Genomic DNA, 23,517 nt, shown 5'->3' with positions numbered 1-23,517 from the left:
AAAGTAGCGGGCTCCTGATGTAAAGGGGGCTACTGATGTGAAAGGAGGGGTTCTGATCAGAAGTTGAGGTCCTGATTTAAAAGTTGGAGTTTGATGTAAAAGAAGGTACTTTTTTGTATTTTTGCATTCCCCCTTAAAATCCACACCAGACCCCTATCTGGAATAAGAATTTTGGAGGAGCCACGCATTTTTTACATTTAGTTTTTTTAGGCCTTGAGAATTTGCATAATTTTAAAGGGTGCTGTGACTGAAAAAAAGGTGGACAAACACTGATCTAGATTACACGGACAGACAAAGGTATAAAGAGAAAATTTGCTTGCACATATAAATGGAGAAATCATTGGGCAGATAAATAAATGTATAAAAGGAAATAGAAATTGTAAATACTTAATGTAACATTTAGTCTACTTCTAAAGGCATAGTGATTTTTATCTGAGCCTACTGTGTGCAATTAAATACATACAAATCTCAAGCACACCCGACTCCTTCATTGCAACCCCTCAGAATTTCTGCTGCTAAGGAACCACATTAAATTCAGGGAGCAGGGCACATTCAATAGATTAGACTTCTAAATGCCTTCATTAATACATGCTTAACCTAACCTTAATTATCCCCAAGCTATTCATATCCAAGCTTTTTCTGCCAACTTGGGCTTTAGGTTATTATGCACAGATATTTTAATGAGAAATTAATTTTGAAAGATCGCACACGTATAACTATTACCAGTGATGGTGATTCCCTAGTTAACTTCAGTGCTATACCGTTATATTATCAGGCCCTGACCACAGCTCAAACAATGAGCTGAAAGGAAACCTGTACTGGGGGCCATTGCAGACCTCCTCTTAAAACATGCAAGCTGTCTGGCTGTCACTAGCTTCACTACTTTCTGTGTTCCTGACACAAAACAAGTATACAGAAAAGTAATTCAGACATCCTAATCATCATGCTTGCTCCAGGTCAGTGACTCTGAAAGCAATAAAACCAATGGATCAGCAGGACAGCCAGCCAACAGATGGAGAAGTAAGCAACGGTAGCACACATATTTCTCTCAGCGAAAAAGTATTTTAGAAGAAGCATTTTCTGTATAATATACTTGAACAGAAGGTAGCAAAATAGTTCATATCAGACAAATTATGAAATACAGCACTAGAGGGCCTAAGGCCCCATTCACACCTAGGCGTATTGTAATATGCGCGTCTGTCGCGCGACCGTCACGCGGTTTTTTTACCGCGATTCGCGGTTAAAAAGTCGCGCGATTCCAAAGGCTACTTGGCTGTATCCCAATGGAAAAAGCCCTACAAAACGGCCCAAAGTAGTCCCGGGACCTTTTCAGGCCTGGGCCGTTTTGTAGGGCGTTAGGGACGGGCGGAAATACGCCTAGGTGGGAACGAGGGCATTGACTACAATGCTATTTATTTTTTGGACCGTTTTGTAGCGCGTTCGTCGAGCGTAGGACGCGCTACAAAACGGTCAGGTGTGAATGGGCACTAAAATTCTCAGTGTAAGCCTTGTCTAATTCTCTAAAACGTTTACAGCTAGAAACTAACTTGTTTTAGGAGCATACCAGATATGGAGCAAGCAGTGCCACTGATGGGTGTAACATGACCATACTATTATAATTCACCCTGCATCATGGTCATGAATGAATGGAAGCCTCCACATGCAAAAAATGTTATGCTGGGGACACCTAATTACCTACTGAGGGTTCATGTGGTAAAACAACACAGATCAAATCCCACCTTGTAAGCTAATGCAAGCTGCACTTTGTTTGCTTTACAAATACATTTGCTTGCTTCTTCTAATGTGTCTGCTGCCTCCTAAAGCCATTTTACATGTATTTTTGCAGAAAATACATGCTTTAACAAATTTAAAGAAAGTTCTTCAAAGTTCCTTCCTCCTGTTGCATAACACTTAGAAAACAAAATTCTCATAAATACACTTAAAAATGTATGTAATAATGCATGACATTACAGGTCTGCAAGGACCCTGCAGAAGGTTTACTGGCTCCTGAATACTACATTTCATTATTATCCAATATATACCCAACATCAACAGATTTGCCTGCCACAGCTCTACAAATTTGTATGTGCAAAATGCAGTACTTGGTTAACAGCGTTATAACTTTGACATCTTTCTGCCAATAGCTGTTTATCATTCTGGTATATCAAACCCATTTCATATAAGGACAAAGGAAACCTCAGGTGCTGGAAAGCCAAAACTCCTGAAAAATTACATCTGGCACTTAACTTTCTTTGCTGCTGTCAATTGAAACACATGTCCCCTGAATCCTTCGAAATGTGCCCGCTGGCTCTTACACTGGATGGACCAACTACTGAATTTTAATTTGTCCTCTCATAAATTATACAATACAGCCTGGTATTAAAATTCTGTCTTTTATCCAGAATATTAGGAGCTTCTATATACATACAGATTGAACCCCCCCCCCCGAGACAAATTCCCAGCATCTCATGTAAGGGCCTGTGTGCATTTTCTTTGGAGTCTACAACCTATAAGAAGATCGGTTTAATTCTTAACACTATCAGAAAGAGCAGTCCCATTAAATCATGCAAGTCAAGCATGTAATCATAAATGTTTTGTATACAACAGAGAGACATGGCTGCTAAGCAGATGATATTCTCTTTCCTTGAGAGATTTTTGGTATTTTAATGAGTGCAAAACCATTAACGATACAGATAACCTGCACATTAGTCACAGTCATTAGTTCCTGCCACAGCAATCAAGCACAGCACAATATTAATATTTCTTGTAGTCGGATGGAAACTTGAGACTTACTACATCTAAATCAATAAAACCCACACTTACTGCAGCAATTAAGACAGCACTAAAATCTAAATAATATTAAGCAGCACAGAATGTCTTGCTTTCAAGAAATCCTAGTATTCAAAAAAAAGCTGTGCCCATTAACTAAGAAATACATTTTATTCTAGTAGATGCAAATAAGCATCCAGTCAAGACATGTCCGCATAAGCCATCACCACTTATCTTCAAGGCAGCATGACTAATCAGGTTATATGACCATCTCCTACAACAGTGCTCCCCAACCTTTTTTTCTGCGGCCCGGTACCATTTGATCCACGGACCGGTACCGGGCCGCGGCCCGGGGGTTGGGGACCACTGTCCTACAATACCCAAGTTGCAGCAATGCAGCTGCTACAACTGCATACAACCCAAAAGTTTCTTGTAACATTACTTTCCTCTTCTTAAAAGGAGAACTATGAGGTGAGTGCTTTTCACTCACCTCATAGTTCTAGCCGACCTGTGACAATGAGACTGTCACAGGTCGGCTCAGTATATCGGGAGGTGAGCGAACACATACCGGGTTCGCTCACCTCTAGATCCTGTCACGCCTCTCTGTTTACCCTAAGGAGAACTATGGGGGAAAACACTGACCCCATAGTTCTCCTTTAATACTATATTCTTGAATTACATATTCAAACACAGGTTACTAAAAAGTGAACTATGACCCAACCTTTTTTTGCCATAGTTCTCTTTATGGTCACAGGAGGACATATACTGATGTCCTCCGGTGATCCAAAACTCAGCATATAGCAGGCTATTGCCTGATATATGCCGACAGCGCAGAGCCTAGCTGCAGCCGAGATGGATCACAACAATATTGTCGTGATGCACCCCACTGCCTGATTGATGGCTGGCCCTGCCTCTCTAGAGTAATATACCAAGTGAACAGCAAGTCTGCAAAAAACACTACACATTGAATTGGCCAAATTTCAGCCTATCATGCAGTCCTAAAAAGTGTTACACAATTTCCTTTAATGCCATTTCAAATGCAGCACGCAAAAGCATTTAACAGACCTGTAGCCACTTCTATTTCTTGCCACATTCAAGGCATTTAGGCTTTAAACAGCTTTATACTGGATGTGCGAGACCATCCACCAAATATTAATAAGCAGGCCCCCCTTTTGCCAACAAAACAGCCCTGACTCATTGAGGTAAGGACTCCACTAGACCTTTGAAGATATGCTGTGGTATCTAGTACCGAGCAGTCAGCAGCAGATCATTTAAGTCCTATAAGTTGCAAAGTGGGGGCTCCATAGACTAGACTGGTTTTTCCAGCACATCCCACAAATGCTCGATTGGATTAAGATCTGGGGAATTTAGAGACCTCAAACTCGTTGTTGTGTTCAATTCTTTATTATTATTATACAGGATTTATATAGCACCAACAATTTGTGCAGCGCTTTACAATATAAGGGACATTACAATCACAATACAATTCAAGACAAGATGGTAAGGAGGGCCCTGTCCATGAGCTTACAATATAAAAAGGGAGGGGCCAGTGATACACAATCCTGCTGAAAGAGGCCACTGCCATCAGGGAATATCGTTTCCATGAATGGGTGGGTGTATTTAGTCAGCAACAATGTTTAGGTAGGTGGTGTGTGTCAAAGTAACATCCACATGAATGGCAGGATCCAAGGTTTCCCAGTAGTACCGTGTTTCCCCGAAAATAAGACAGTGTCTTATTTTTTTTTTTTCATGAGGGGGCGTGTCTGGTACGGGGGCGGGAGGGAGCTGCCTCTCCGCTCTGATGTCATCCAGAGAGCAACAGCGTGCGGGTAGGTGGACGGGCGAGGGGGCGGGAGGGAGCTGCGGCCGGTCTTCACATGTGAAATTGAATTACATGTGCAGCTACCCCGAAGGTAAGATGTCTGTAATATAAGACCTACCCCGAACTAGGTCTTATTTTCGGGGTAGGTCTTATATTACAGAAATCCCCGAAGATAGCACTAGGTCTTATTTTCGGGGTAGGTCTTACTTTCGGGGAAACACGGTACATTGCCCAAAGCACCACACTGCCTCTACCAGCTTAATTCTTTCCATAGTGCTTCTCTTCCTTATGCAAGCAACACACACGCACCTGGCCATCCACATGGTGTGGGGAAAAAAATTGATTCAGACAAGGCCACCTTTTTCCATTGCTCTGTGGTCTAGTTCTGATGCTCACATGGCCATGGTAGGTGCTTTTAGCGAAGGACACAGGTCAAGGCTCCAGACATAACTGCATTCAATTTATATACCACTTTATATGATCCAATATGAAGGCTCTCAAATATTAGAGTTAGGACCACACTTCACAGCAGAGCCTTGACACGGCAGTGTGGCTGCCAGATATTTAGCAAAAGTTCTGCAACTAAATACTCTGTTGTTAACGCATATGGTTAGACAGTGTAATTTGTGTTTCCTTACAGGCTAACTGGTAAATGTGCTGGGACAATTCTTTTGTATTGTTGCAAGCCCTTCTTCGTGCACATTGCTTTTACGGCTAGTTATAAATTGATTTGTGCTTGTCATTTTTGTTTAGCAGAACTACATATACTTTAGCAAGTATAATAGTTCTCATAAATGTATTACAAATGGGTAATTAGACGTTTACTTGGTGTTCAATTTAAAAGTATACATGACTCAAATATATACAACAAAAAAGCATATGTTCACCAGTTATCTTTTAAATACATATAAATAATACATTGTTAGAAGTAGAAAAATGTGGCTGTGCTGTCTACATAGCTTGATCTTCTAAATATTCAACTTAAAAAAGGTAAAAAGTACAGCAGAAAAAATCATGTGACCTTGCCCCTGCTACATTACATTCTGCAGTATCACCACCAGCGTGTCTGGCTATTGCAAAGTAAAGAAGAGGCGTACAGTGTACAGGTAGAAATGACCCTGAACAGAGGGATGTCCATTAAAAAATGTATCTAACCCCCGCCCCCCCATAAAAAGTAATATTGCAGCATACTGGTCCTTAGAGGTGATGGCTGCATTATTTGTCTTTTGGGGATTTTTAAAAAACTTTTCTACTTAATTTTCAGCTGGCGATTCTGCAAGTAACACGCTGTCAGACATCCAGTATAATAGAACGTATAAACTGATACATGTTTGCTAAAACAGATACACTGTATGGAGGAAGGGCTGAGAGAGGTGAGGGGCTTATTCACTGTATGTTAATTAAATTAATGAGAAACACAAATTTCAGACCTAAGTCTTTATATGGACAGATCACTGTGAAGGTTTTGAGAAAAACCTGGAATTAGCCACGTTGCCTGCTGCAAAAAAAGTAAGAAATATATATATATTTTTTTTTTTTTTTAATTTTCGGTATGCTGTGTGAATAGATGCACATTATAAGCATATAAAAGTGTTTTCTGCAAAAGTGCAAATGCACTTTAAACAATTTGCAGCATTTAGCCATTGCTGCTGAAAAGCTTGTTAAAAGCTGAGCATTGTTTTTCCTTTTAGTGGCTTTGGAGTTGTATCCTCCGACAATCATTTTCAAGCTCAAATTCATAAAAATGATGTAAACCACATCACACTTAAAAATAATGAAACAAAAAGAAAAAAATACTGATCTAATAAGACGACAATAAAAATGAATCAGCATCTGCAGTCTTCATTTGTTCATGTGTCTTTCTAATTGGATGGTGAAAAATATGCTTTCCCAGAGCCTTTATGAATAAAAAGTTCCTAGCTTATTATAAAGCTTAACAGAACAAAAGCTAATTTGGGAGACTGCAAAGCATTGTCTCTTAATTTGCTGACAAATAAAACCTTAACCATGCTGAGATTCGTGCCTTGTCCGACATCAGCAAATCAAGGAAAGGCCTGTTTATCAGCAACATTCCCCATGGGTCGCACACAAACACTTCAGTCTAATACCAATTTATTAACCAGATTGGAATTGCTGTGTTGTCTTCAGAACACCTTTAACTCCAGGCTTTCGCTAAATGCTTAGCTCCTCTGGGAATCAGGATCAATGGTAATTAAGTGAACCCCTCAAGCTTTTGGGTGGCAGTTCAATTATCTGCATGACTGCTAACAAAACTTTTCACACTAATAGCAACGTCCTAAAAACAGTTAGAACACTTTATTCCAAGCCATCTGTCCTCCTGCGCTTCAAGATACAAGACGTAGCAGACGTGACTGCCACAAAGCAGTATAGATTCACACACCTTTACTCTGCAAACAAGGCAAACAAACAAACATGCTCCTTCAGTACAAACAGGGTTTTACAGCTGAAGGACATCTTCACTTAAGCTAAAAAGACTCGGAATTCAGATGTACAGCAACACCAAGCTCTTTCAGTCCATTAATAAAAGCAGGGTTTGTGCTATTGAAAATTACTGATCAAAGGTTGTAAACTGGGCTGGCTGAGAAATGGTATGCGCTAACCACAAAAAGGAATCCTTTAAACAGCTCATTAAAAAAAAACAAACACAAAAAAGTAGGCAAATTTCTTCTAATGTAATTTACCAAAAATAGAAGCAAACAGTAAATTGCCCATTATCCGGTATTCAAGCAACTGGCAAAAAAAAAAAACGAGGACTAATATATGTCCTCGATTTTTTGTTGCTCTTGCTTGATAGACAAGGGGACAATAATTTTTTTTGTTGGCCACTACATTTACTTGCTAATGAAATTCTTTGTTTATATGTTGCTGCCGGCCGTTACCCTTTTACCTTTATTAACTCTCAAGCAACCAGAAAGTACAGTTATCTGGAATCTGCCAGGTAACTTGGAGTTTACTGTCAGATTAAAAAAAGTGGAAAACGGTAAACATGTTCTATACACCTGAATGCAAAAAATGGAACCCCCCTCCCAATCAAATGAGTTGTTTTCATGACATTCTAAGTTTAAAAAAATGAACAGTATATTTAAAGAACAAACATTACATAGCACATAAATATGCTTTATTTGCCTATTGTAACCATTATAAATGTGATTTGAAAAGTAATCTCGTTTCATCTTTATTTTAAAACCCTTATTGTTTACTGAAGCCTATGAAAATCAGTGTACACTCAAGGGTCAGAGAATGTTTTGGAATTCTTAAATTGCAGTTACCTGACCTGGACTAAGGCCTATCAATTCAATTAGGTTTTGACAACCACTAACTAAAAGAAAAACAAAAAACACGATCACTGGAAGTGGAAGGGTGCCCAAACGTTTCCTACATGTCATCATATTAGGTTTCTTAATTTGAGAAATTAAGCAAATTTAGTAATTGCACATTCAAATTTGCAAAAAGGTGTGACATTTCATTTGTTTTATGTTTGTTCCTAAAATAGATGGTATCTGCATGCTTCACTACCGTAACACATCCAACATATGAGGGGTGTATTCCTTATCTTTTGGCTTTGTGATGGAAGACATGCAGATACCTTCGCTGAGAATGGCTGGGTGTCTTTCGGATTCACAGAAAGGAGGCATATTAAAAAAGGAGAACTATGGGGGTCAGGGCTTTTCCCCATAGTTCTCCTAAGGGTCATGGGAGAACACAAACTAGCGTTCTCCCGTGACCCAAAGCTCAGTATACCGCACGCTACAACTCGCAATATACTGAGACGCCGCAGCCGGGACGGATCCCGACAATACTGTCTGGATCCACCCAGCTGCGGGATTGACAGCTGGCTCTGCCTATCCATAGCCAGCTGTGCCCGCCCCCTCCCCCATCCGTTTCGCCAGTCAGCGCTGGAGGATCGGAGAGGGGGGAATCCCTGCAGGGAGCCGTGAGTGACAGTCACGGCTCTCTGCAGTGATAGGTCGAGAAGTGAGCGAGCGACGGTATGTGTTCGCTCACTTCCCAATCTACTGAGCCGACCTGTGACAGTTTAATTGTCACAGATCGGCTCAGATTATGAGGCTGATTGAAAATCACTCGCCTCATAATTCTCCTTCAGGTCTATGGGAACACTTATTCTGCTAATACCCTTAACTCTGATTAGCTGTATTATCTGCCAACCATGTTTTCATAGATGGTATATATAAGATTAGGGGGACATGTTTGTCTGGTATTACATTATGCAGAACTGTTCTTTCCTATTAATTTTGTTCTCCAGCATGCTCATGATGCTTATCTACCAGATATCTCACACTCTGCCAACTTCTGGAGCAGGGGAGCACACATTTTTGTTTTACGTGTTTTTGAATAGTGCAGGTTGGTAAAATGGGACTGTCACCTTCCGGTGTCAACACAAAAGGCTACTTGTGAGCAATTGCATCAATGAGATCAAGAGAAGTCACAGCATGATTGTACCCCCAGCTCTGGGAATCTCAAAAACTCTGACAATTAATGTTTTCTACTGTGGAATTCACCAGGTTAAGAAAAAAGGTATTGTTCATGCATTTCTCCTTGACTGAGAGTGGCTGTAACAAAGATGTTCTCAGACGGAGGGAAATGAAATGATAATCAGTGTGCATTCCATCCCATTATCCGTTCTGCTAGTGTTAAGAAAAAAAAAAGTGTCACAATAATGAATCCTCAACAAAACATTTAGATTAACCTGGAAGAATAATGAACTCTCATAAGCCCCCATGCTCTTAGCACCTCACTGGCTCACTGTTTCCTGGAAGTCAGTCTTGGTAGTGGACATGTCACCAAAACCAATACTCCTCATTGTCTGGTAACTCATGGCTCGCTCATCCAGCCTGCAAAAGGAGGGACACAAGCAAGTATCCCGTCTGCCATTTTTAGTGATCCAGTCCCCGCCGAGTTCTCACCAGCAACAGGATCAATAGTGTGATATTGGCCTAAGGAGGTGTGAAGAGTACTGCATGGAAGGGTAAAGTGGAGAAGTAGCGTGGCACAGCAGGGTGATATGTGCAACCTCATCATGATATAATATTCCACTACAGGACAATACAATATATCAATATTTTGAGACAATGTGCTACTGCAAAGTTATATATTGTGCCTCTGCTGGACATTTGGTCTTATATTTCCTAGGTCATTAGGTCTGCTGTAACATAAGATGATCCCTTTATCAATGTTAGAAGCTTTGCAAATGGCTGCTCATCTCGTGTAACATGTTGATTAGCTCTCCATAGTCACTATCACTTCCTTGTTTTACCTTGAGAATGTTGGAATTGTCAATGCCAACATCTACCAGCCATACAGATTCATAAGTCATGCCAATAATATGGTGCCTGTTCTCTACCTGGTTAAACCTCTCCACTTTTTCATTTTTATGTATACTACACTCGTGTAGTATGTTTATGTGGTATGTTTATTGTGAAGCAATTCCATGTCAAGTACAATAAAGTTTTCCTTCTAATAATAACTTTTATAAGTTTTTCAACTTGATAAAAAATAGACTAAAACTGGATATATGGGCACAATAAAACACAATAGTTCGGGTAGGCAAAACAATATAGAGCATATGCAACATCCCATCTCTTCCATTTTAAAGACCACATTGCATACACATTAACAGTAATTGAATCACTTTTTTTTTTTAATAACCAACATTTGTTACAGCACTTTACAAATAACATATGCCTTTTGAAATAAATGAGCCTGTCCCTAAATATTACAGCAGCAGATACTATTAACTCCCACCTTTGTCAGATAACCTGTTTCACACAATTTACATTATATTTCAGCATAACAAAATTCTGCAAAAATACTATATATAGTAAAGGCCATCGTTTCTAAATGTTTTTCCTTTATGGACAAAATACATAAAATGCCTAATAAAACAAATAAAATCAAGAGGATTACTGCCTTGTAGCATGACAAGGTTCCAAAGCCTACTTCTAAGCAAATCAAAAAGAAATAAGAAGCTTCTGTGAACTCTTGTGGGAAGAGGTTCACAGAAGCTCAAAAGAGAAATGCCCTACAAGCAATTTGTAGAGTACCAAAGGTTTGCTAGGCATTATTTGTTGCAAAATTGTGATTTTTTTTCATTGAAAAGAACAAGAATATAAAATAAGAATGGCATAGTCAATGTATTGGCAACTTATTGTTACCTTGCATTTGCAATTATAGGGTAAATATGAACAGAGATAACCCAGTGCTTTTAAACTACTGCATGTGTCAAGTCATGTGAAAACATATGCAGTAAGCATGTCATAAATGAGACATGAAAGGGCCCCTACAAGGAGATCTCCATGCATGTATTACATAGTGTGTATGTATACGGGGAGAAAATAAAGCGTGCCTCAAAGCAGGGGTGGAAAAATTAATATGGCGTTCAGAATCCAGTATGTTCGGTCCAGTAGGTAGTAGGGTTTTTGCTCCATTGACAACATGCTCCTGGGATTTGTCCAGCCCTAAGGTCTCATTGTGAGTTTATAAACTATCAGGGTCCAATCACCGTTAGAGAACTAAAGTACTTGCCTGACTCACAATGCATGTAATTTCTCAGGTTGAAGCTTTTTCTAGTGTATATAATCCACTTAACAAGGTGCACTGAAGGCTGGGACAGAATTGTTTTTTTATATAAAAAATCCTTATTTAGGAAGATCAGAGAGGGGTACAACTGAACAATGAGCATGTCCTTTCTCTTTAGGGTGTAGAAAAACTGATAAGTCCTGACCTCCAGAATTTACCCTCCAATGCTGGGCCAGATGTTTGGTCTTACCAATGCATAGGTTTTTGCATTTCCCACTACACTGGACTGCACATACCAAATTACTTCAGTTGTGTTTGAGTGTTGGCTGTACAAGCTTCTGCTGGCATTCCAAATCTGCACAGTAGCAGTGCTTACTACTTAGCTACTGTGATATCCACAAATACATGAAGAAGGTGCTTTCACATTTCTGTTTACTAGAACTGGGATCAAAATTCTCCTTTTACATTAGAATGTACTATACCACCTTTGGGATACTTGATCTAATAATACATAATTTGATATTTAACAGCAAATTGCAAACTAAATTACATAGCCTGTTTCTCTGTAGATATAATGTGTAACTACTTACACGCCTACAAACACACACAGATTACCTTCATATTACAATCACATGTGTGAAGGTAACAAGATTCTCAGCTTCCAATTTATTGGATTATATTTCTGCACCTTGCGATGCTCTGTATAAAGGCTCAAATTAGTTTTCAAACTAACATGGTTTATAAAAAAAAGTCCTCTATTTCCAAACACCCTTTATACATACTTATACGATGAGTGAATGCCTCAGTATTGATTTAATCCAACTTCCACTGTCACGGGGATTGGATATATATTTCCCCAGGCTAAAATAATTTATGTATGGCATGAAGCAGCAACCAGTGAAGGTGAAGCAGATTACTTGGCAGGATATAAATTTCCCTGTTTGCAGCACGCTGGTGACTTAGTTAATATATGACTGTATCCCGTAACCAGATTACCAATGGTTCACCTTTTCAATGAATCTTTATTCTACAAGGATGACAATGAGGTAAAGCACACACTTCGTATCAATTCACTCGAGAGATCCTCTCCCTGAAACTGCTATACTTATGTCTTCCAATTCCAAGACATCTCTTGGCAGCAAAGGCTATTTTTATGGGCTCGTCACTTAAAGCTATCTCCATCTGCTCAGCTATACATGCAAATTTTCTCAAATACTAGTGGACAGGAATTGGGAAGGAATTTGTTTTCATAGGTTTGTATGTACTCCTATTCCGATGAGCTTTTATAGAAACTTTGGCACATTAGGCATTTTTACAACAAAAAAAATGAATGGATACTACAAATTGTTTAGTTCTTCAGATGATTATAAGAACATATTCATAAAACAATGTCCTAGATAAAGTATTCAAGTGATTGATTTAAAGAGCAAATTTATTGGACTAATTTTTTTTTTTTTTTTAAGTTCAGGCTGTAAGATATACATGATGTGACTATGATCTGTATGGAGTTAAAATATTAGAATGGGTAGAATTATGCTAGCCATACACATTAGATCAGCCTTTCTTAATCAGGGTGGCACCCTAGGGTGCCTTCTGGTTTTCTCAGGGGTGCCTTGAAATGTTCACATCGTCATGCCTCCAATGAGAAGAGTGCTTCTGAAGTGCAGGGGCTTCTGATGTGAAAAAGGGGGACCCTAATGTGAAGAGCGGCTCTTAGTGTAAAAGGGGCTCCTAATAGGAATGTGGGCTTTTGATGTAAAGGGGAACTCTGATGTGCAGCCCACATTTTTGGGGGGTTCCTTCTTAAAAAAACTATATCTGGCTCTTATCTTGGATAAGGGTCTGGTATGGATTTTGGAGGGACCACACGTCTTTTTTTTAAATTGACGGTTTTTAGATTTTAGACTAGGGTGCCTAGAGAGTTTGCATACTTTTAAAAAGTGCCATGACTGAAAAAAAGTTGAGAAATGCTGCACTAGATTTTGGTGGGTGAATCTCCTGCTGCAGCTATTGTACTCTGACAGCTGGCACCCACCAGCTTACCAGTCCTTGGGTATGGTGGCTGTATTAAATTTTCATTTTTCAGGGTAAGAACATTTTTAGAAAATAAAAAGGCAACATCTGTTGATCTTGGCAGAATGCATTGTCATTGTTACATCCTGTGAACTGCATTGAAAGCAAAAAACAATCCTTATCTTTCAGATGTATTTGTAGTTCAGGGCCTGGAAGTGTGTTAAGCACACAAAAAAGCCTGGACATTTTAAACAAATGCTCCATTTTAACAGGTAAGCTGTCCTGTCTGGCACAAATAAAATCACCCCTATATATGTATTCAACTGTATATTTACATTTTTGTCTCTGAGTTAAAGAGAACTTTTTTTTTTTTCTTCTTCTTACTAAGGGTTATAACATCGGCCAGCTTTTTTTTTTTCTTGGCCATTTTCCCTGGTTATAGTAAATATATATAAAACGGAGTATGAAGAACTGTAAGAAATAATTAATCAGTGTGGAAAAACAGGAACATTTCCTTACCTAGGCATGTGACAGCTTTTAGTTGTCATGTGTCTTATTAGATTGCAGATTGGCTTGTTTTCCCAGATACAGGGGGTGTGAGAATACATTGACACAGCAGTGAAAAACAGAAATGAATCAGTGAGTTTACATAGCACTGATTATATTAGACATTCCAAGCCATTAGACATTTAAATTTCACCATGCAAGTGAAAATTCCAGTTGAAAAAACACATTTGTTCCCACTTTTAGACAGAGTGATGAAAAGCAAGAACCCCCGATCAGGTTTTTACTGTGGTTTGTGTCGTCACTGGAGAGATTCAACCTATATGGGTCATTGTCAACTATAGAAAGAATAACAGGGGTGTGGAAATTTTGGAAAAAACTACTAGTCCAAGGACTAAAGTGGGGGCCGAATCTACTTGTCCCTCATGACAATCTACTTGTACTGATACAAAAAAAATAATTTTAACCAAAATCCTATTTAGCAGTGCTAAGAAGCGCTTCTCATTGGTCAGTGACGTCAGGTGACTGCGTTGACCAACGAGTGCTTGCAATTTGCGAGCGAAATTCAGAATACATAGAACAGGTACAGATAGTACACCCGTACTGGTGGACGGGAAGGACCATTTGCTGAAAGGTAAGTATAGTGGGAGGGAGATGTGTGCGGGTAATTCCATTTTCCCAAATTACTTGGGAAAGTGAATTTACCCTTTAGGGTTGGTGCAGACTTGGGGACGAAACCGAGCGCATGGCTGGGTGGTCACGGATCGCACACCACTGCCGATCACGCTGGCAGTGCCATTATTTTCTAATTGCACCCCAGTCATGCCTCCCTCGCAGCGCCGCTCTCGGCGCTCAAAGAAAACCAGCCCTGCTACTTGTCCGTAGCAGGGCTAAACCAGTGCAAAAAACAACTTGCCCGGAACTACGTGTCCCGGGCGTCAGGCGATACGAATTCCACACCCCTGAATAAGGCAAAATCCAAAATCTTCGTTTTTCAACAGAACAGGAGGCAGTATTTTCCAAGAGGGACACTTGCTGCTCATGTGCTGACAGTCAAAAAGGTAGGATTTCTTCTCCTTTGGGGATTTCTCCTTTCTTTTTGCTGTGCCCTTTTAGACAGGAAGTGCAGGAAAATTCTCCTGATGGAAAGACAGCAATAAAACCTCCAACAAAGCTAGAGAGAAGTTCTAACCCTCCACCAATCTATCAAAAACTAGAAAAAAAAATCTGGCTAGTTACACATTTTTATTTTCGCAATACAACTGTTTCGGAAACACAGTGCATAACCATCTGTTAGCCTTCTCCAGAAATAATATAAAACCTTAATTAGATACTGACAATACCATGTGGAAATGCACTTTTACCCTATAAACCACAAAAAAAATTCTGACAGAATGTTCTGCTAAATTACCTTACCACATATACCATACCCCAATGATTCTCCATACAAACAAAAGAACATATTTCCACACCCTATAAATATTGCTCTTGGCTACAGTAACAAATGAATAGTTTCAATTGCACATTACCTTGCAGTGCTGGATTCAAGCAGTTCACATTTTCCCATCATTTCAGCAATAGCCAGGCATAACTCTTTCTTGCAGAGGGAAATGATTATGGTTTTTATTGCCATATTGAATAGTAAAAATGGCTGAGGTAATAAATAACTAGCACAATCATTCTCATCACAAGGAGCCAAGTACAATATATAAACTGGTCAATGCGACCATTCCTCACTGAATGAGCATGCATATATGAACACAGACATTACTTTCTCCGGGGACAAAAATAATATATACAACACAGTAGTTCAAAGGCTTCTGACAGCAAAACCAAATGCAATTTTAGGTTCTTCCGGGTCATTGTGCCTATGAGCCTATATGGTAACCTCAATTTACTTACGAGAAGTACAGTACTGGGTTTCCAACTCATAAAAAACAGACAGCAGAGCCTTGAATATGTATTGATTTTCACAGCTGCCAAATCATATACACTTCTGATGCTTTCCACTCAAACATTAAGCTACGCCGCTCTGCTAAACTCATCTTTGAAATGGTATTAAGGTCATTCTGCCTTCAAAAAATTACAATTTCCATTTGAAAAAGCTTCGTAGTGTTTGTAAGGTTTATGCTAGAACAGGGTAGTACAACTAGTGATGGGCCATTTGAGCTTCTCGGTGCGTCCGTAGCATTCAAAAATACATGACAATGTGCAGATTTTGTAAGATGCAAGCGTTTTATGTTATCTGTTCCTGCAGGCTGCAAAGGCCTCCCCACTGTGCCTTGAAGGAGATACACAGACAGGCAAAAACATATTTCAGCCTGTTTTCAGCTGACAATCCTGTGCAATTAACATAAACACAGAGTACACATTATAAAGCCAGCTGTAATCCTTTCTATTCTTTTTGTGTCTCCTTGTACAAAACAGGTTCTTAGAAATTGGCATGATCTGTAAGGCTGGGTTCACACCTAGGCGTATTGAATATGCGCGATTCGCAGTGCGACAAACGCGCGTTTCCGAGGGCTACTTGGCTGTATCCCAATGGAAACGCAAGACCAAAACGCCCCAAAGAAGTACATGTACTTCTTTGGGCGTAGGCCGTTTGTAGCGCGTTCATACGGGCTGAAATACGGAAAGGTGTGAACCATACCCATAGAAAACAATGGGATTTTCAAGTTTGTACGTTTTGTGGAGCGTTCATAGAGCGTTGAACGCGCAACAAAACGTAAAAGGTGGTAACAGGGCCTAACAAATGGAAGAAAAATACAGCACTGTTGCAAATAGCAACCAACCAACCAAACCTCAGCTTTTATTCAACTTTGGGCACACAACTTGCATTTAAAAGGAGAACTATGACATGAGTGATTTCCACTCATCTCATAGTTCTAAGCCGACCTGTGACAATGAGACTGTCACAGGTCGGCTCAGTAGATCGAGAGGTGAGGGAACACATACCTGGTTCCCTCACCTCTTGATCCTGTCACGGCTCTCTGCCGTGACAGGGGGAGGGGCTGGATTCCCCTCTCCACGCTCCGATCTGCCAGCGCTGACTGGCGGAACGGACAGGGGAGGGGGCGGGTACAGCTGGCTCTGCCTCTAGATAGGCAGAGCCAGCTGTCAGTCACGCAGCTGGGAGGATCCCGGCATAATTGCGGCGTCTCAGTATACCGTGAGCTACAGCTCGCGGTATACTGAGCCTAGGGTGACGGGAGGACGCTAGTTTGTGTCCTCCCGTTACCCTGAGAACTATGGGAAAAGCCTTAACCCCATAGTTCTCCTTTAATCTGAAGTGGGGAATCCAAAATGTGGAATTTAACAGAATTAACAGGCTCTCCTCTAGTTTTCATAAAGGACACCCATGCTCATTCAAAAACAACAACAAAAAAACCTAGATTGCAAAGAGTGGTAACCCTGCCTAACCAGATTTCAGTTGGTCAACATCAAATCACTGAAAGAAAGAACTATATGTTACTGCACCTAGTCTAACTGAATATGCCAGAATGTGTCAGACCAGTGGGGGCATGTGGCGTCAATGTTCAGGCAAATATATTGTTGATGTAATGAAATGCAATATTTGCCTGTTCTGCAAACAATCATACAGCACTCTGTAGCAGGTAATTTCTTTCAGAATCCGTTTTTCCTCGTGAGGCGACCAAGGCAGTAAGGTATATTTTCCTTTTACTGTAGGAACTGCCAGGACATTGAAAGTATCGTTTCCAGCGACTAGAAAATCTGTACTTTTAGGAACACTTTTAGGGGTGAAATTCAGAAACTTCCTAGCATGTGAGGAATCTGGAACCCAAGCAATGGCTTTGGACACTTGTTATCGACCATTTTTCACCTTTATACATCACTGCAATCAGTGAAATCACTGCACGTTTAACAGAAAACTGCCTTTATTTAAAAAAATGCATATAATTATACAAAGTGGGTATGTGAAGATAAAACAGGAGCATCATCACCATTCCTTTGCCAATGTGTGAACGTTTTAGCTTCTAAACTGCTACATAATTAGTAGAACTCTGCTCTAGTCTGTCTTCAGAGACCCAATGATTTTCCCAAACATCAAAGACACTTCAGGCCATCCTGTGATAGTCATGTTCCACTGCTCTCTCTATACCTCACAGGCCAAAAGAATTGGTTTGAGATGGAGGCTCAGCAGCTAGCTTTTGTCAAAGAGTGGACATTTCCATTTCGTAACACCACTGTTTGGTTTGCTTAGACTGCACATTTTGCAGTGTAATATGAGGGTAGCACTTTTTACCTGCTTGGCGAATGTAAAGGTTTATGTTAAAGGAAATTTGTGCTGGGAGAATATAAAAGGTTGCCATTACGGACCTCTCTTTTGCAATTGCATGGCTGGCATGTGACCAAATGGCTTAATGAGACCCAATCTCATAACCTAAGCCCATAGGCAGTGCTTCCAGGGGTATGGGGGGAGCATGGGACCTCTCCTATGGGGCAATACTCCTGCCCTGAGTGGCCACTCACCAGGCCAGAGCACTGTAGCAAGTGGGGGAAGGGACAATGGCATCATCCAGTGTTTGTCAACACCAAATGACAACACAGCTTAGGCAGGTGGGAATTCTGCAATGGCGAGGTAACAAGAGTCTGGTTGGTAAGAACACAGGTCCGGGAAGTGGGCTATCTGCAGACAGTGTCACTTTGCCTTAAATGGACAATGAGGCAGTGTCTCGAATTCTTTTCTGAGGCACTGACCTAGAGATAGCATGCAAATCATGAGTTGTGACTTATTCTGGGACTTAGGAAGAATTGGAGATACAGGCAAACTAGCATGTTTCATTGTCACAGGTCGGCTAGAACCATGAGGTGAGTGAAAACCACTCACCTCATAGTTCTCCTTTAAGTGAGGTATACACGGGACAATTTTCGGCCAGTTTCTGATAAACCGGCTGAAATTCACACAGTGGGTGCCCCTTTTGGCACCAATCCACCCTGCATCCTCAGTTGGAAAATTTTCCAATCAGCTGCTACCTCTGTTGGAGTATTAAGACAGCAGCCGGGAGCCCCTGTTAGAATACAACAAACAGCAGGGGATTCGTCCATCAATGCCCGTAAACATTGATGGAGGAATTTGTTCTATCTTTTCGTTCAGCCCGCAGGTTGAACAAAAAAAATAAAATGTGTATACCTGACTTTAGACGTAGAACAATGACAGCTCTGTATATTTCAGTACAGATTTCCTAAACAGTGAAGTAAACTTACTTGCCACTCCCAAAAAAAAAAAAAACCATACTAGGATTCAACCTTGGTGTATGAATTCATTTTTCCCCGCTCTCTAAATATACACGCCTATGGTAAAAATAATAAACATAGGAAGGTGGGAGAACCCTTGACTTCGCTTGCTGTAAAATCCTAAGAGTCAGCTTGTCCACCCTGCATGCTGAGTTGCTGATGGCCGTGCTTTTAGCAGCAATCAAGTTGCAAGGAATCCTCTGGTTTCCATGACAATACACAAGCCTGACTCTCGAAGCCCGCACTAAAGGCTTGACTTCCAGGGCCTCCACTGACACACACATAACAACTGACACAAATAAAGCCAGCATTAAACATATACAGGGACTGATTCTCTCTGGCTTCATGAATTTACATAAACTTTCTGTACTACACAGTTGACTGAATTTTTCTCCTGTATCCATAAAAACATGTACAATGAATTCACCATGCATAACCGTCCCTGATTTCTATACGATAGAGATTTCTTTAAGTAAAAACCATACATGCACATCTTGTAAATACCCACATCTGACCATGTGCCGAGAAACATTAACTGTACTGGAGACAAAATAAAACTTTATGGAGGCTAAACATTCAGAAAAATATATCAATGTCAAATCTTACATAGAAGAAAACATTGGTTGTTCAAATATACAGTTCACATTTCCTAAGCTAAGTAAATTTCCTAAGTACACCCACTACTTTTCTTCACGTTTACAAAAAAACAAAAAACAACTGCTAAGCACACGGCAAATCCGACCATTAACAAATAATTTTCTGTATGAATGCCCCTTATCTTAATAAAATGTAGACATGAACAAAATAAATTCCGCATTCTGATAGAAAGATATAGGTTGTACCGATATTCATTTTCCACCTACTAGATTTTATCTTTTTGCAAACTTCTAAATACAGAGTAAAAAAATATATATGTAAAAACGGTTTCCCACCAAAGAAATTATAATTTTGTGCAACCAATCTTGCGACCCAGGCACCCCTCCCTGTCAGTGTAACTGTGTATGACCTTAATCCAGGGAAACAAATCAATATGAAATTCAGGAGTCAGTCTGCCCAATTCAGAAGCCAGCAGAATTCTTTTTTAGACATAGGCACAACTACAAAACCAACTCAAAAGTTAGACCCCAGCACTAACTTTGAAGGCACTTTGGCCAACTCGCTGCTAGGGGTTTATCCAGCCCTACCTTAATCCCAACTACAGCGTAATCCAAACAAAACCCCAGCTTACTGAATGGACAAGCATGACATCTCATCAGTCTGCCTTCTCCTTCTGTCACTACATGTGCATACAGCAGAGCCTGAACGGCATATATAGGAGTCCAATATTAAGACAAATCCAGATTACACTCATTGAATTGAAACTACAATTTTCTTTCATCTATACTTTAACCTCCCTGGCGGTATGATTATGCAGGATTTTAGCATGCCAAAGCAGTACATTGTTTTTCATGGCAATTTGTTGTTTTATATTGTAGGCCTGTAATTCTTAGTACCGTATTTGCCGGCGTAAAAGACGAATCGGCGTATAAGACGACCCCCTACAGTTTGTGTTAAAATATAGGTTTTGGGCTATACTCGTCATATAAGACGAGTATAGCCCAAAATATATAATAAATAATTATAAAAAATAATAAAAAAATGGTCCAGTAAATGGGAATTCTGGGGGCGCTGCCTGATCCGTACCACAGTCAATAGAGTACTGTAAAAGTGCAGGAAGGGCACTGGACAAAGCTCTAGGGACAAAATTGAAGTGAAATAGTTTGATAAATATATGTAATAGGGTTGCACAGATACCAAGTACAGTACTCGGTACAAGTACGAGTACATGTACCGATACTTTTGAGCTCCAAGACTACACTAGAGAAAAATTAAAAAATTAGGAGGCAGCTGTCATGTGTAAGGAGCACACGGAGCTCCTGGGATTTGTACATCTCTGTTTTAATGTATGATTTTGTTTTTATGAATATAAATAAAGCGATGCACAGATACCAGTTTTGTGAGTACGAGTACTGGTACTTGCCGAGTACTTACAAGTACGAGTACTGATACATTTTTGTTTGTCATGTGACAGTTGACTAATGATTTCAGGACAGTGGTGGAGTGCCAAAGCCAGGTCCCAGCTGCAACCTCTGCAACCCTGGTAGTTGTCATGAAAATGCCAAGTATCGGCACTGGTACTCGAAAAGTATCTGTGCATCCCTAATATGTAATTATTGTATTGTGTGTATTCTGTGTAAATGTCATGTTTGCACTTTTGAATTTCCCGCTGGCTCCGCCCCCCGCTGTGACGCCCAAAAACAAAACTGAAAGCCGAATGCCGGCATCGGCCGGGCGAACACAGCAGAGGACACCGCGGACTCGCAGGGACAAGGTAAGTGATACTTTTGCGCAATCCCGAATGTGGCTCGGGATTACCGCTCTTGGTACTGAAAATTAACCCCTAGCCACACTCGGGAATAGCGCCAGGGAGGTTAAACAAAAAAACAAGCTGACTACATGCATTCACGTTCATCACACATTGAACTTTGCCATCACCAACACCTCCTTGGAAATATTATTTATATAGTCCACTAGTAAAATGAGCCACAGAAGTTATTATAGTATATAATAAAGAGGAAGTTCACCTAAGAAAATTAAAAATCAATATAACACATGTACCTTGACATCTGTATAGCATCATATTTTCTGGCCATATACCAGTAGAATTACATTAGCAAATATTTGTTTTCAGAATATTTGTTCAATTCTCTAATAGTTAATGGTGTCAAATTGATGACTGTTTTCAACCGTAGTGGTAAGAGAAAAAAAAAAAGAAACAGGATGGAAAGTTTTGCAAACAAAACTAACAGTGAATGTATTTTTCATTCGGAAAACTCCATTCATTCTACAACCAAAAGTTAAAATCAAATGCAATTTTGAACAAAATTAGTCACCTATCGGATGGCATTATCTAATATTCTGATGAGGTTTTGCAATTAGATAAAGGTCCGTACTAAAATCTATTAGTGTATGGCCAGCTTTAGTAGCTGTCAGGAATTACCAGCGACACCATGCAACTCATGCCATCGCTCAGCCCCCTTAATGCCAACTACGTTTTTTGATTGCAAAGCCTGACTGGAAACTGCTTGAACGCGCTTCCTTTGTGCCCTGATGTCAAAGACATAGGATAGCTCAAGTCCTGGAGGGAGGTTGCATTGTACCTGCATAGCTGACTGCACTCCTTTGCCTTGGAAATCCTGAAGAAAATAGCAAGCAAAACTGATCAACCACCGCATTAGTGGTTGCTGAGTTTCTACATTTTAATGACAGTCATTTTAAGTGTACTTGGTTTTTTTCCCAGGCTGCTTTATGCAGTTACAAAAATCCATAGAAAAATTGAGTTTCTCAATATAAATAAGACCCAGTAGTGTTTTCTAGTTGTAAGGCTTTGCAATGCGTCTCTCCTGGGACAGAGACAAAACAGTGGGGCACATTAAACTGATAATGTTATCTGATTGTTTAGGTGTAACACAAAGTTCAGCACACAAATGTTAACTCCAAGTTCAATTACAGAGCCGAAATATAATCAGGAATCTAAAGATCATTAACCAGCTGCTGCATTGCTCTGGGTAATTTATTTATGAAGCACAACAAACTACAAATTTTCTTCTCTAGCTGTTAAACACTTGTAAGTCAGTTCATGAGGGAAAAAGCAGTGACTGAAGGAGAAGCGATATTGAGATAGCAGAACAGGCAGTGGAGGCACTTACAGCACAAGGCCTTCTGCAGTCTTCTTAGCTTCATGGCAGTTCTGTACGCTGAAAATCTGACATTATTCAGATCAGCTGCAGAGAGAGAAAGAAAAATAAGGAGTTAGTATTTTTAAATATTATTTATAAAACATTGATACATTTTATGTAGATCATAATGCATCATATCTAAACATAATGACCAAACCTATGTTTAAAATAACAGAAAACAAGAGATGACAATAACCAGATCACAGCAATTGTGTTACGGCCTTGACTAGACCAGCGTTTCTCAACCTTTTTCAGTCATGGCACCCTTTAAAAGTATGCAAAATCTTGAGGCACACTAGTCCAAAATGTAATGGATTTTAAGGGACACACCTTAAAAAAAAAAAAAAGTGGGGATTCCCTCTCCACATCAAAGTCTTCCCTTCAAATCAGGAGCTCCCCTTCACAACAGAGTGCCCCTATTTCACGTCAGAGTCCCCTCTTCACATCACTAAGCCTCCCCCCCCTTCATAAGCCCCTCACCCCCACAACAGGAGCCCCGTTAGACTTGATTCACCTCTTTATATCAGAAGTCCCCTTCACATCAGTGTCCTCAGTCCTACCATTGCAATATTTCAAGGCACTCTGGATGAGAGAGGCTGGTCTAGACTGGTCAGCTTATTTCAACAATGAACTACCGTATATACTCGAGTATAAGCCGAGATTTTCAGCCCATTTTTTGGGGTGAAAAGTGCCCCCCTCGGCTTATACTCGAGTCAGCGCCAGCGCGTCTTCTTACTTACCTCGCCGAGCGTCGCGTCACTGCTGCTCGGTGTGCGGCTCTCCGAGCGGGGTCATCTGGCAGTCTCCGGGTCCTAA

At 40.2% G+C, this 23,517-nt stretch overlaps 1 protein-coding gene across 3 annotated transcripts in view; it reads right to left on the bottom strand.

Annotated features, from left to right (window-relative positions):
- Positions 1 to 23,517, bottom strand: part of LOC108790770 (dystrophin-like) — a 505,563-nt gene that overhangs the window by 103,346 nt on the left and 378,700 nt on the right. For all 3 annotated transcript variants that reach the window (XM_018561111.1, XM_018561113.1, XM_018561114.1), the window contains one exon: positions 22,672 to 22,746. In XM_018561111.1, the coding sequence (XP_018416613.1) occupies positions 22,672 to 22,746 (75 nt within the window). The remainder of the gene's footprint in view (positions 1 to 22,671; positions 22,747 to 23,517) is intronic.

This window comes from Nanorana parkeri, unplaced genomic scaffold (genome assembly GCF_000935625.1).
Source record: "Nanorana parkeri isolate BGI_ZX_2015 unplaced genomic scaffold, ASM93562v1 scaffold500, whole genome shotgun sequence".
NCBI classification, from domain to species: Eukaryota; Metazoa; Chordata; class Amphibia; order Anura; family Dicroglossidae; genus Nanorana; species Nanorana parkeri.
Note: the sequence above shows the minus strand (reverse complement) of the source record. Positions and strands in the feature narration are given on the sequence as shown.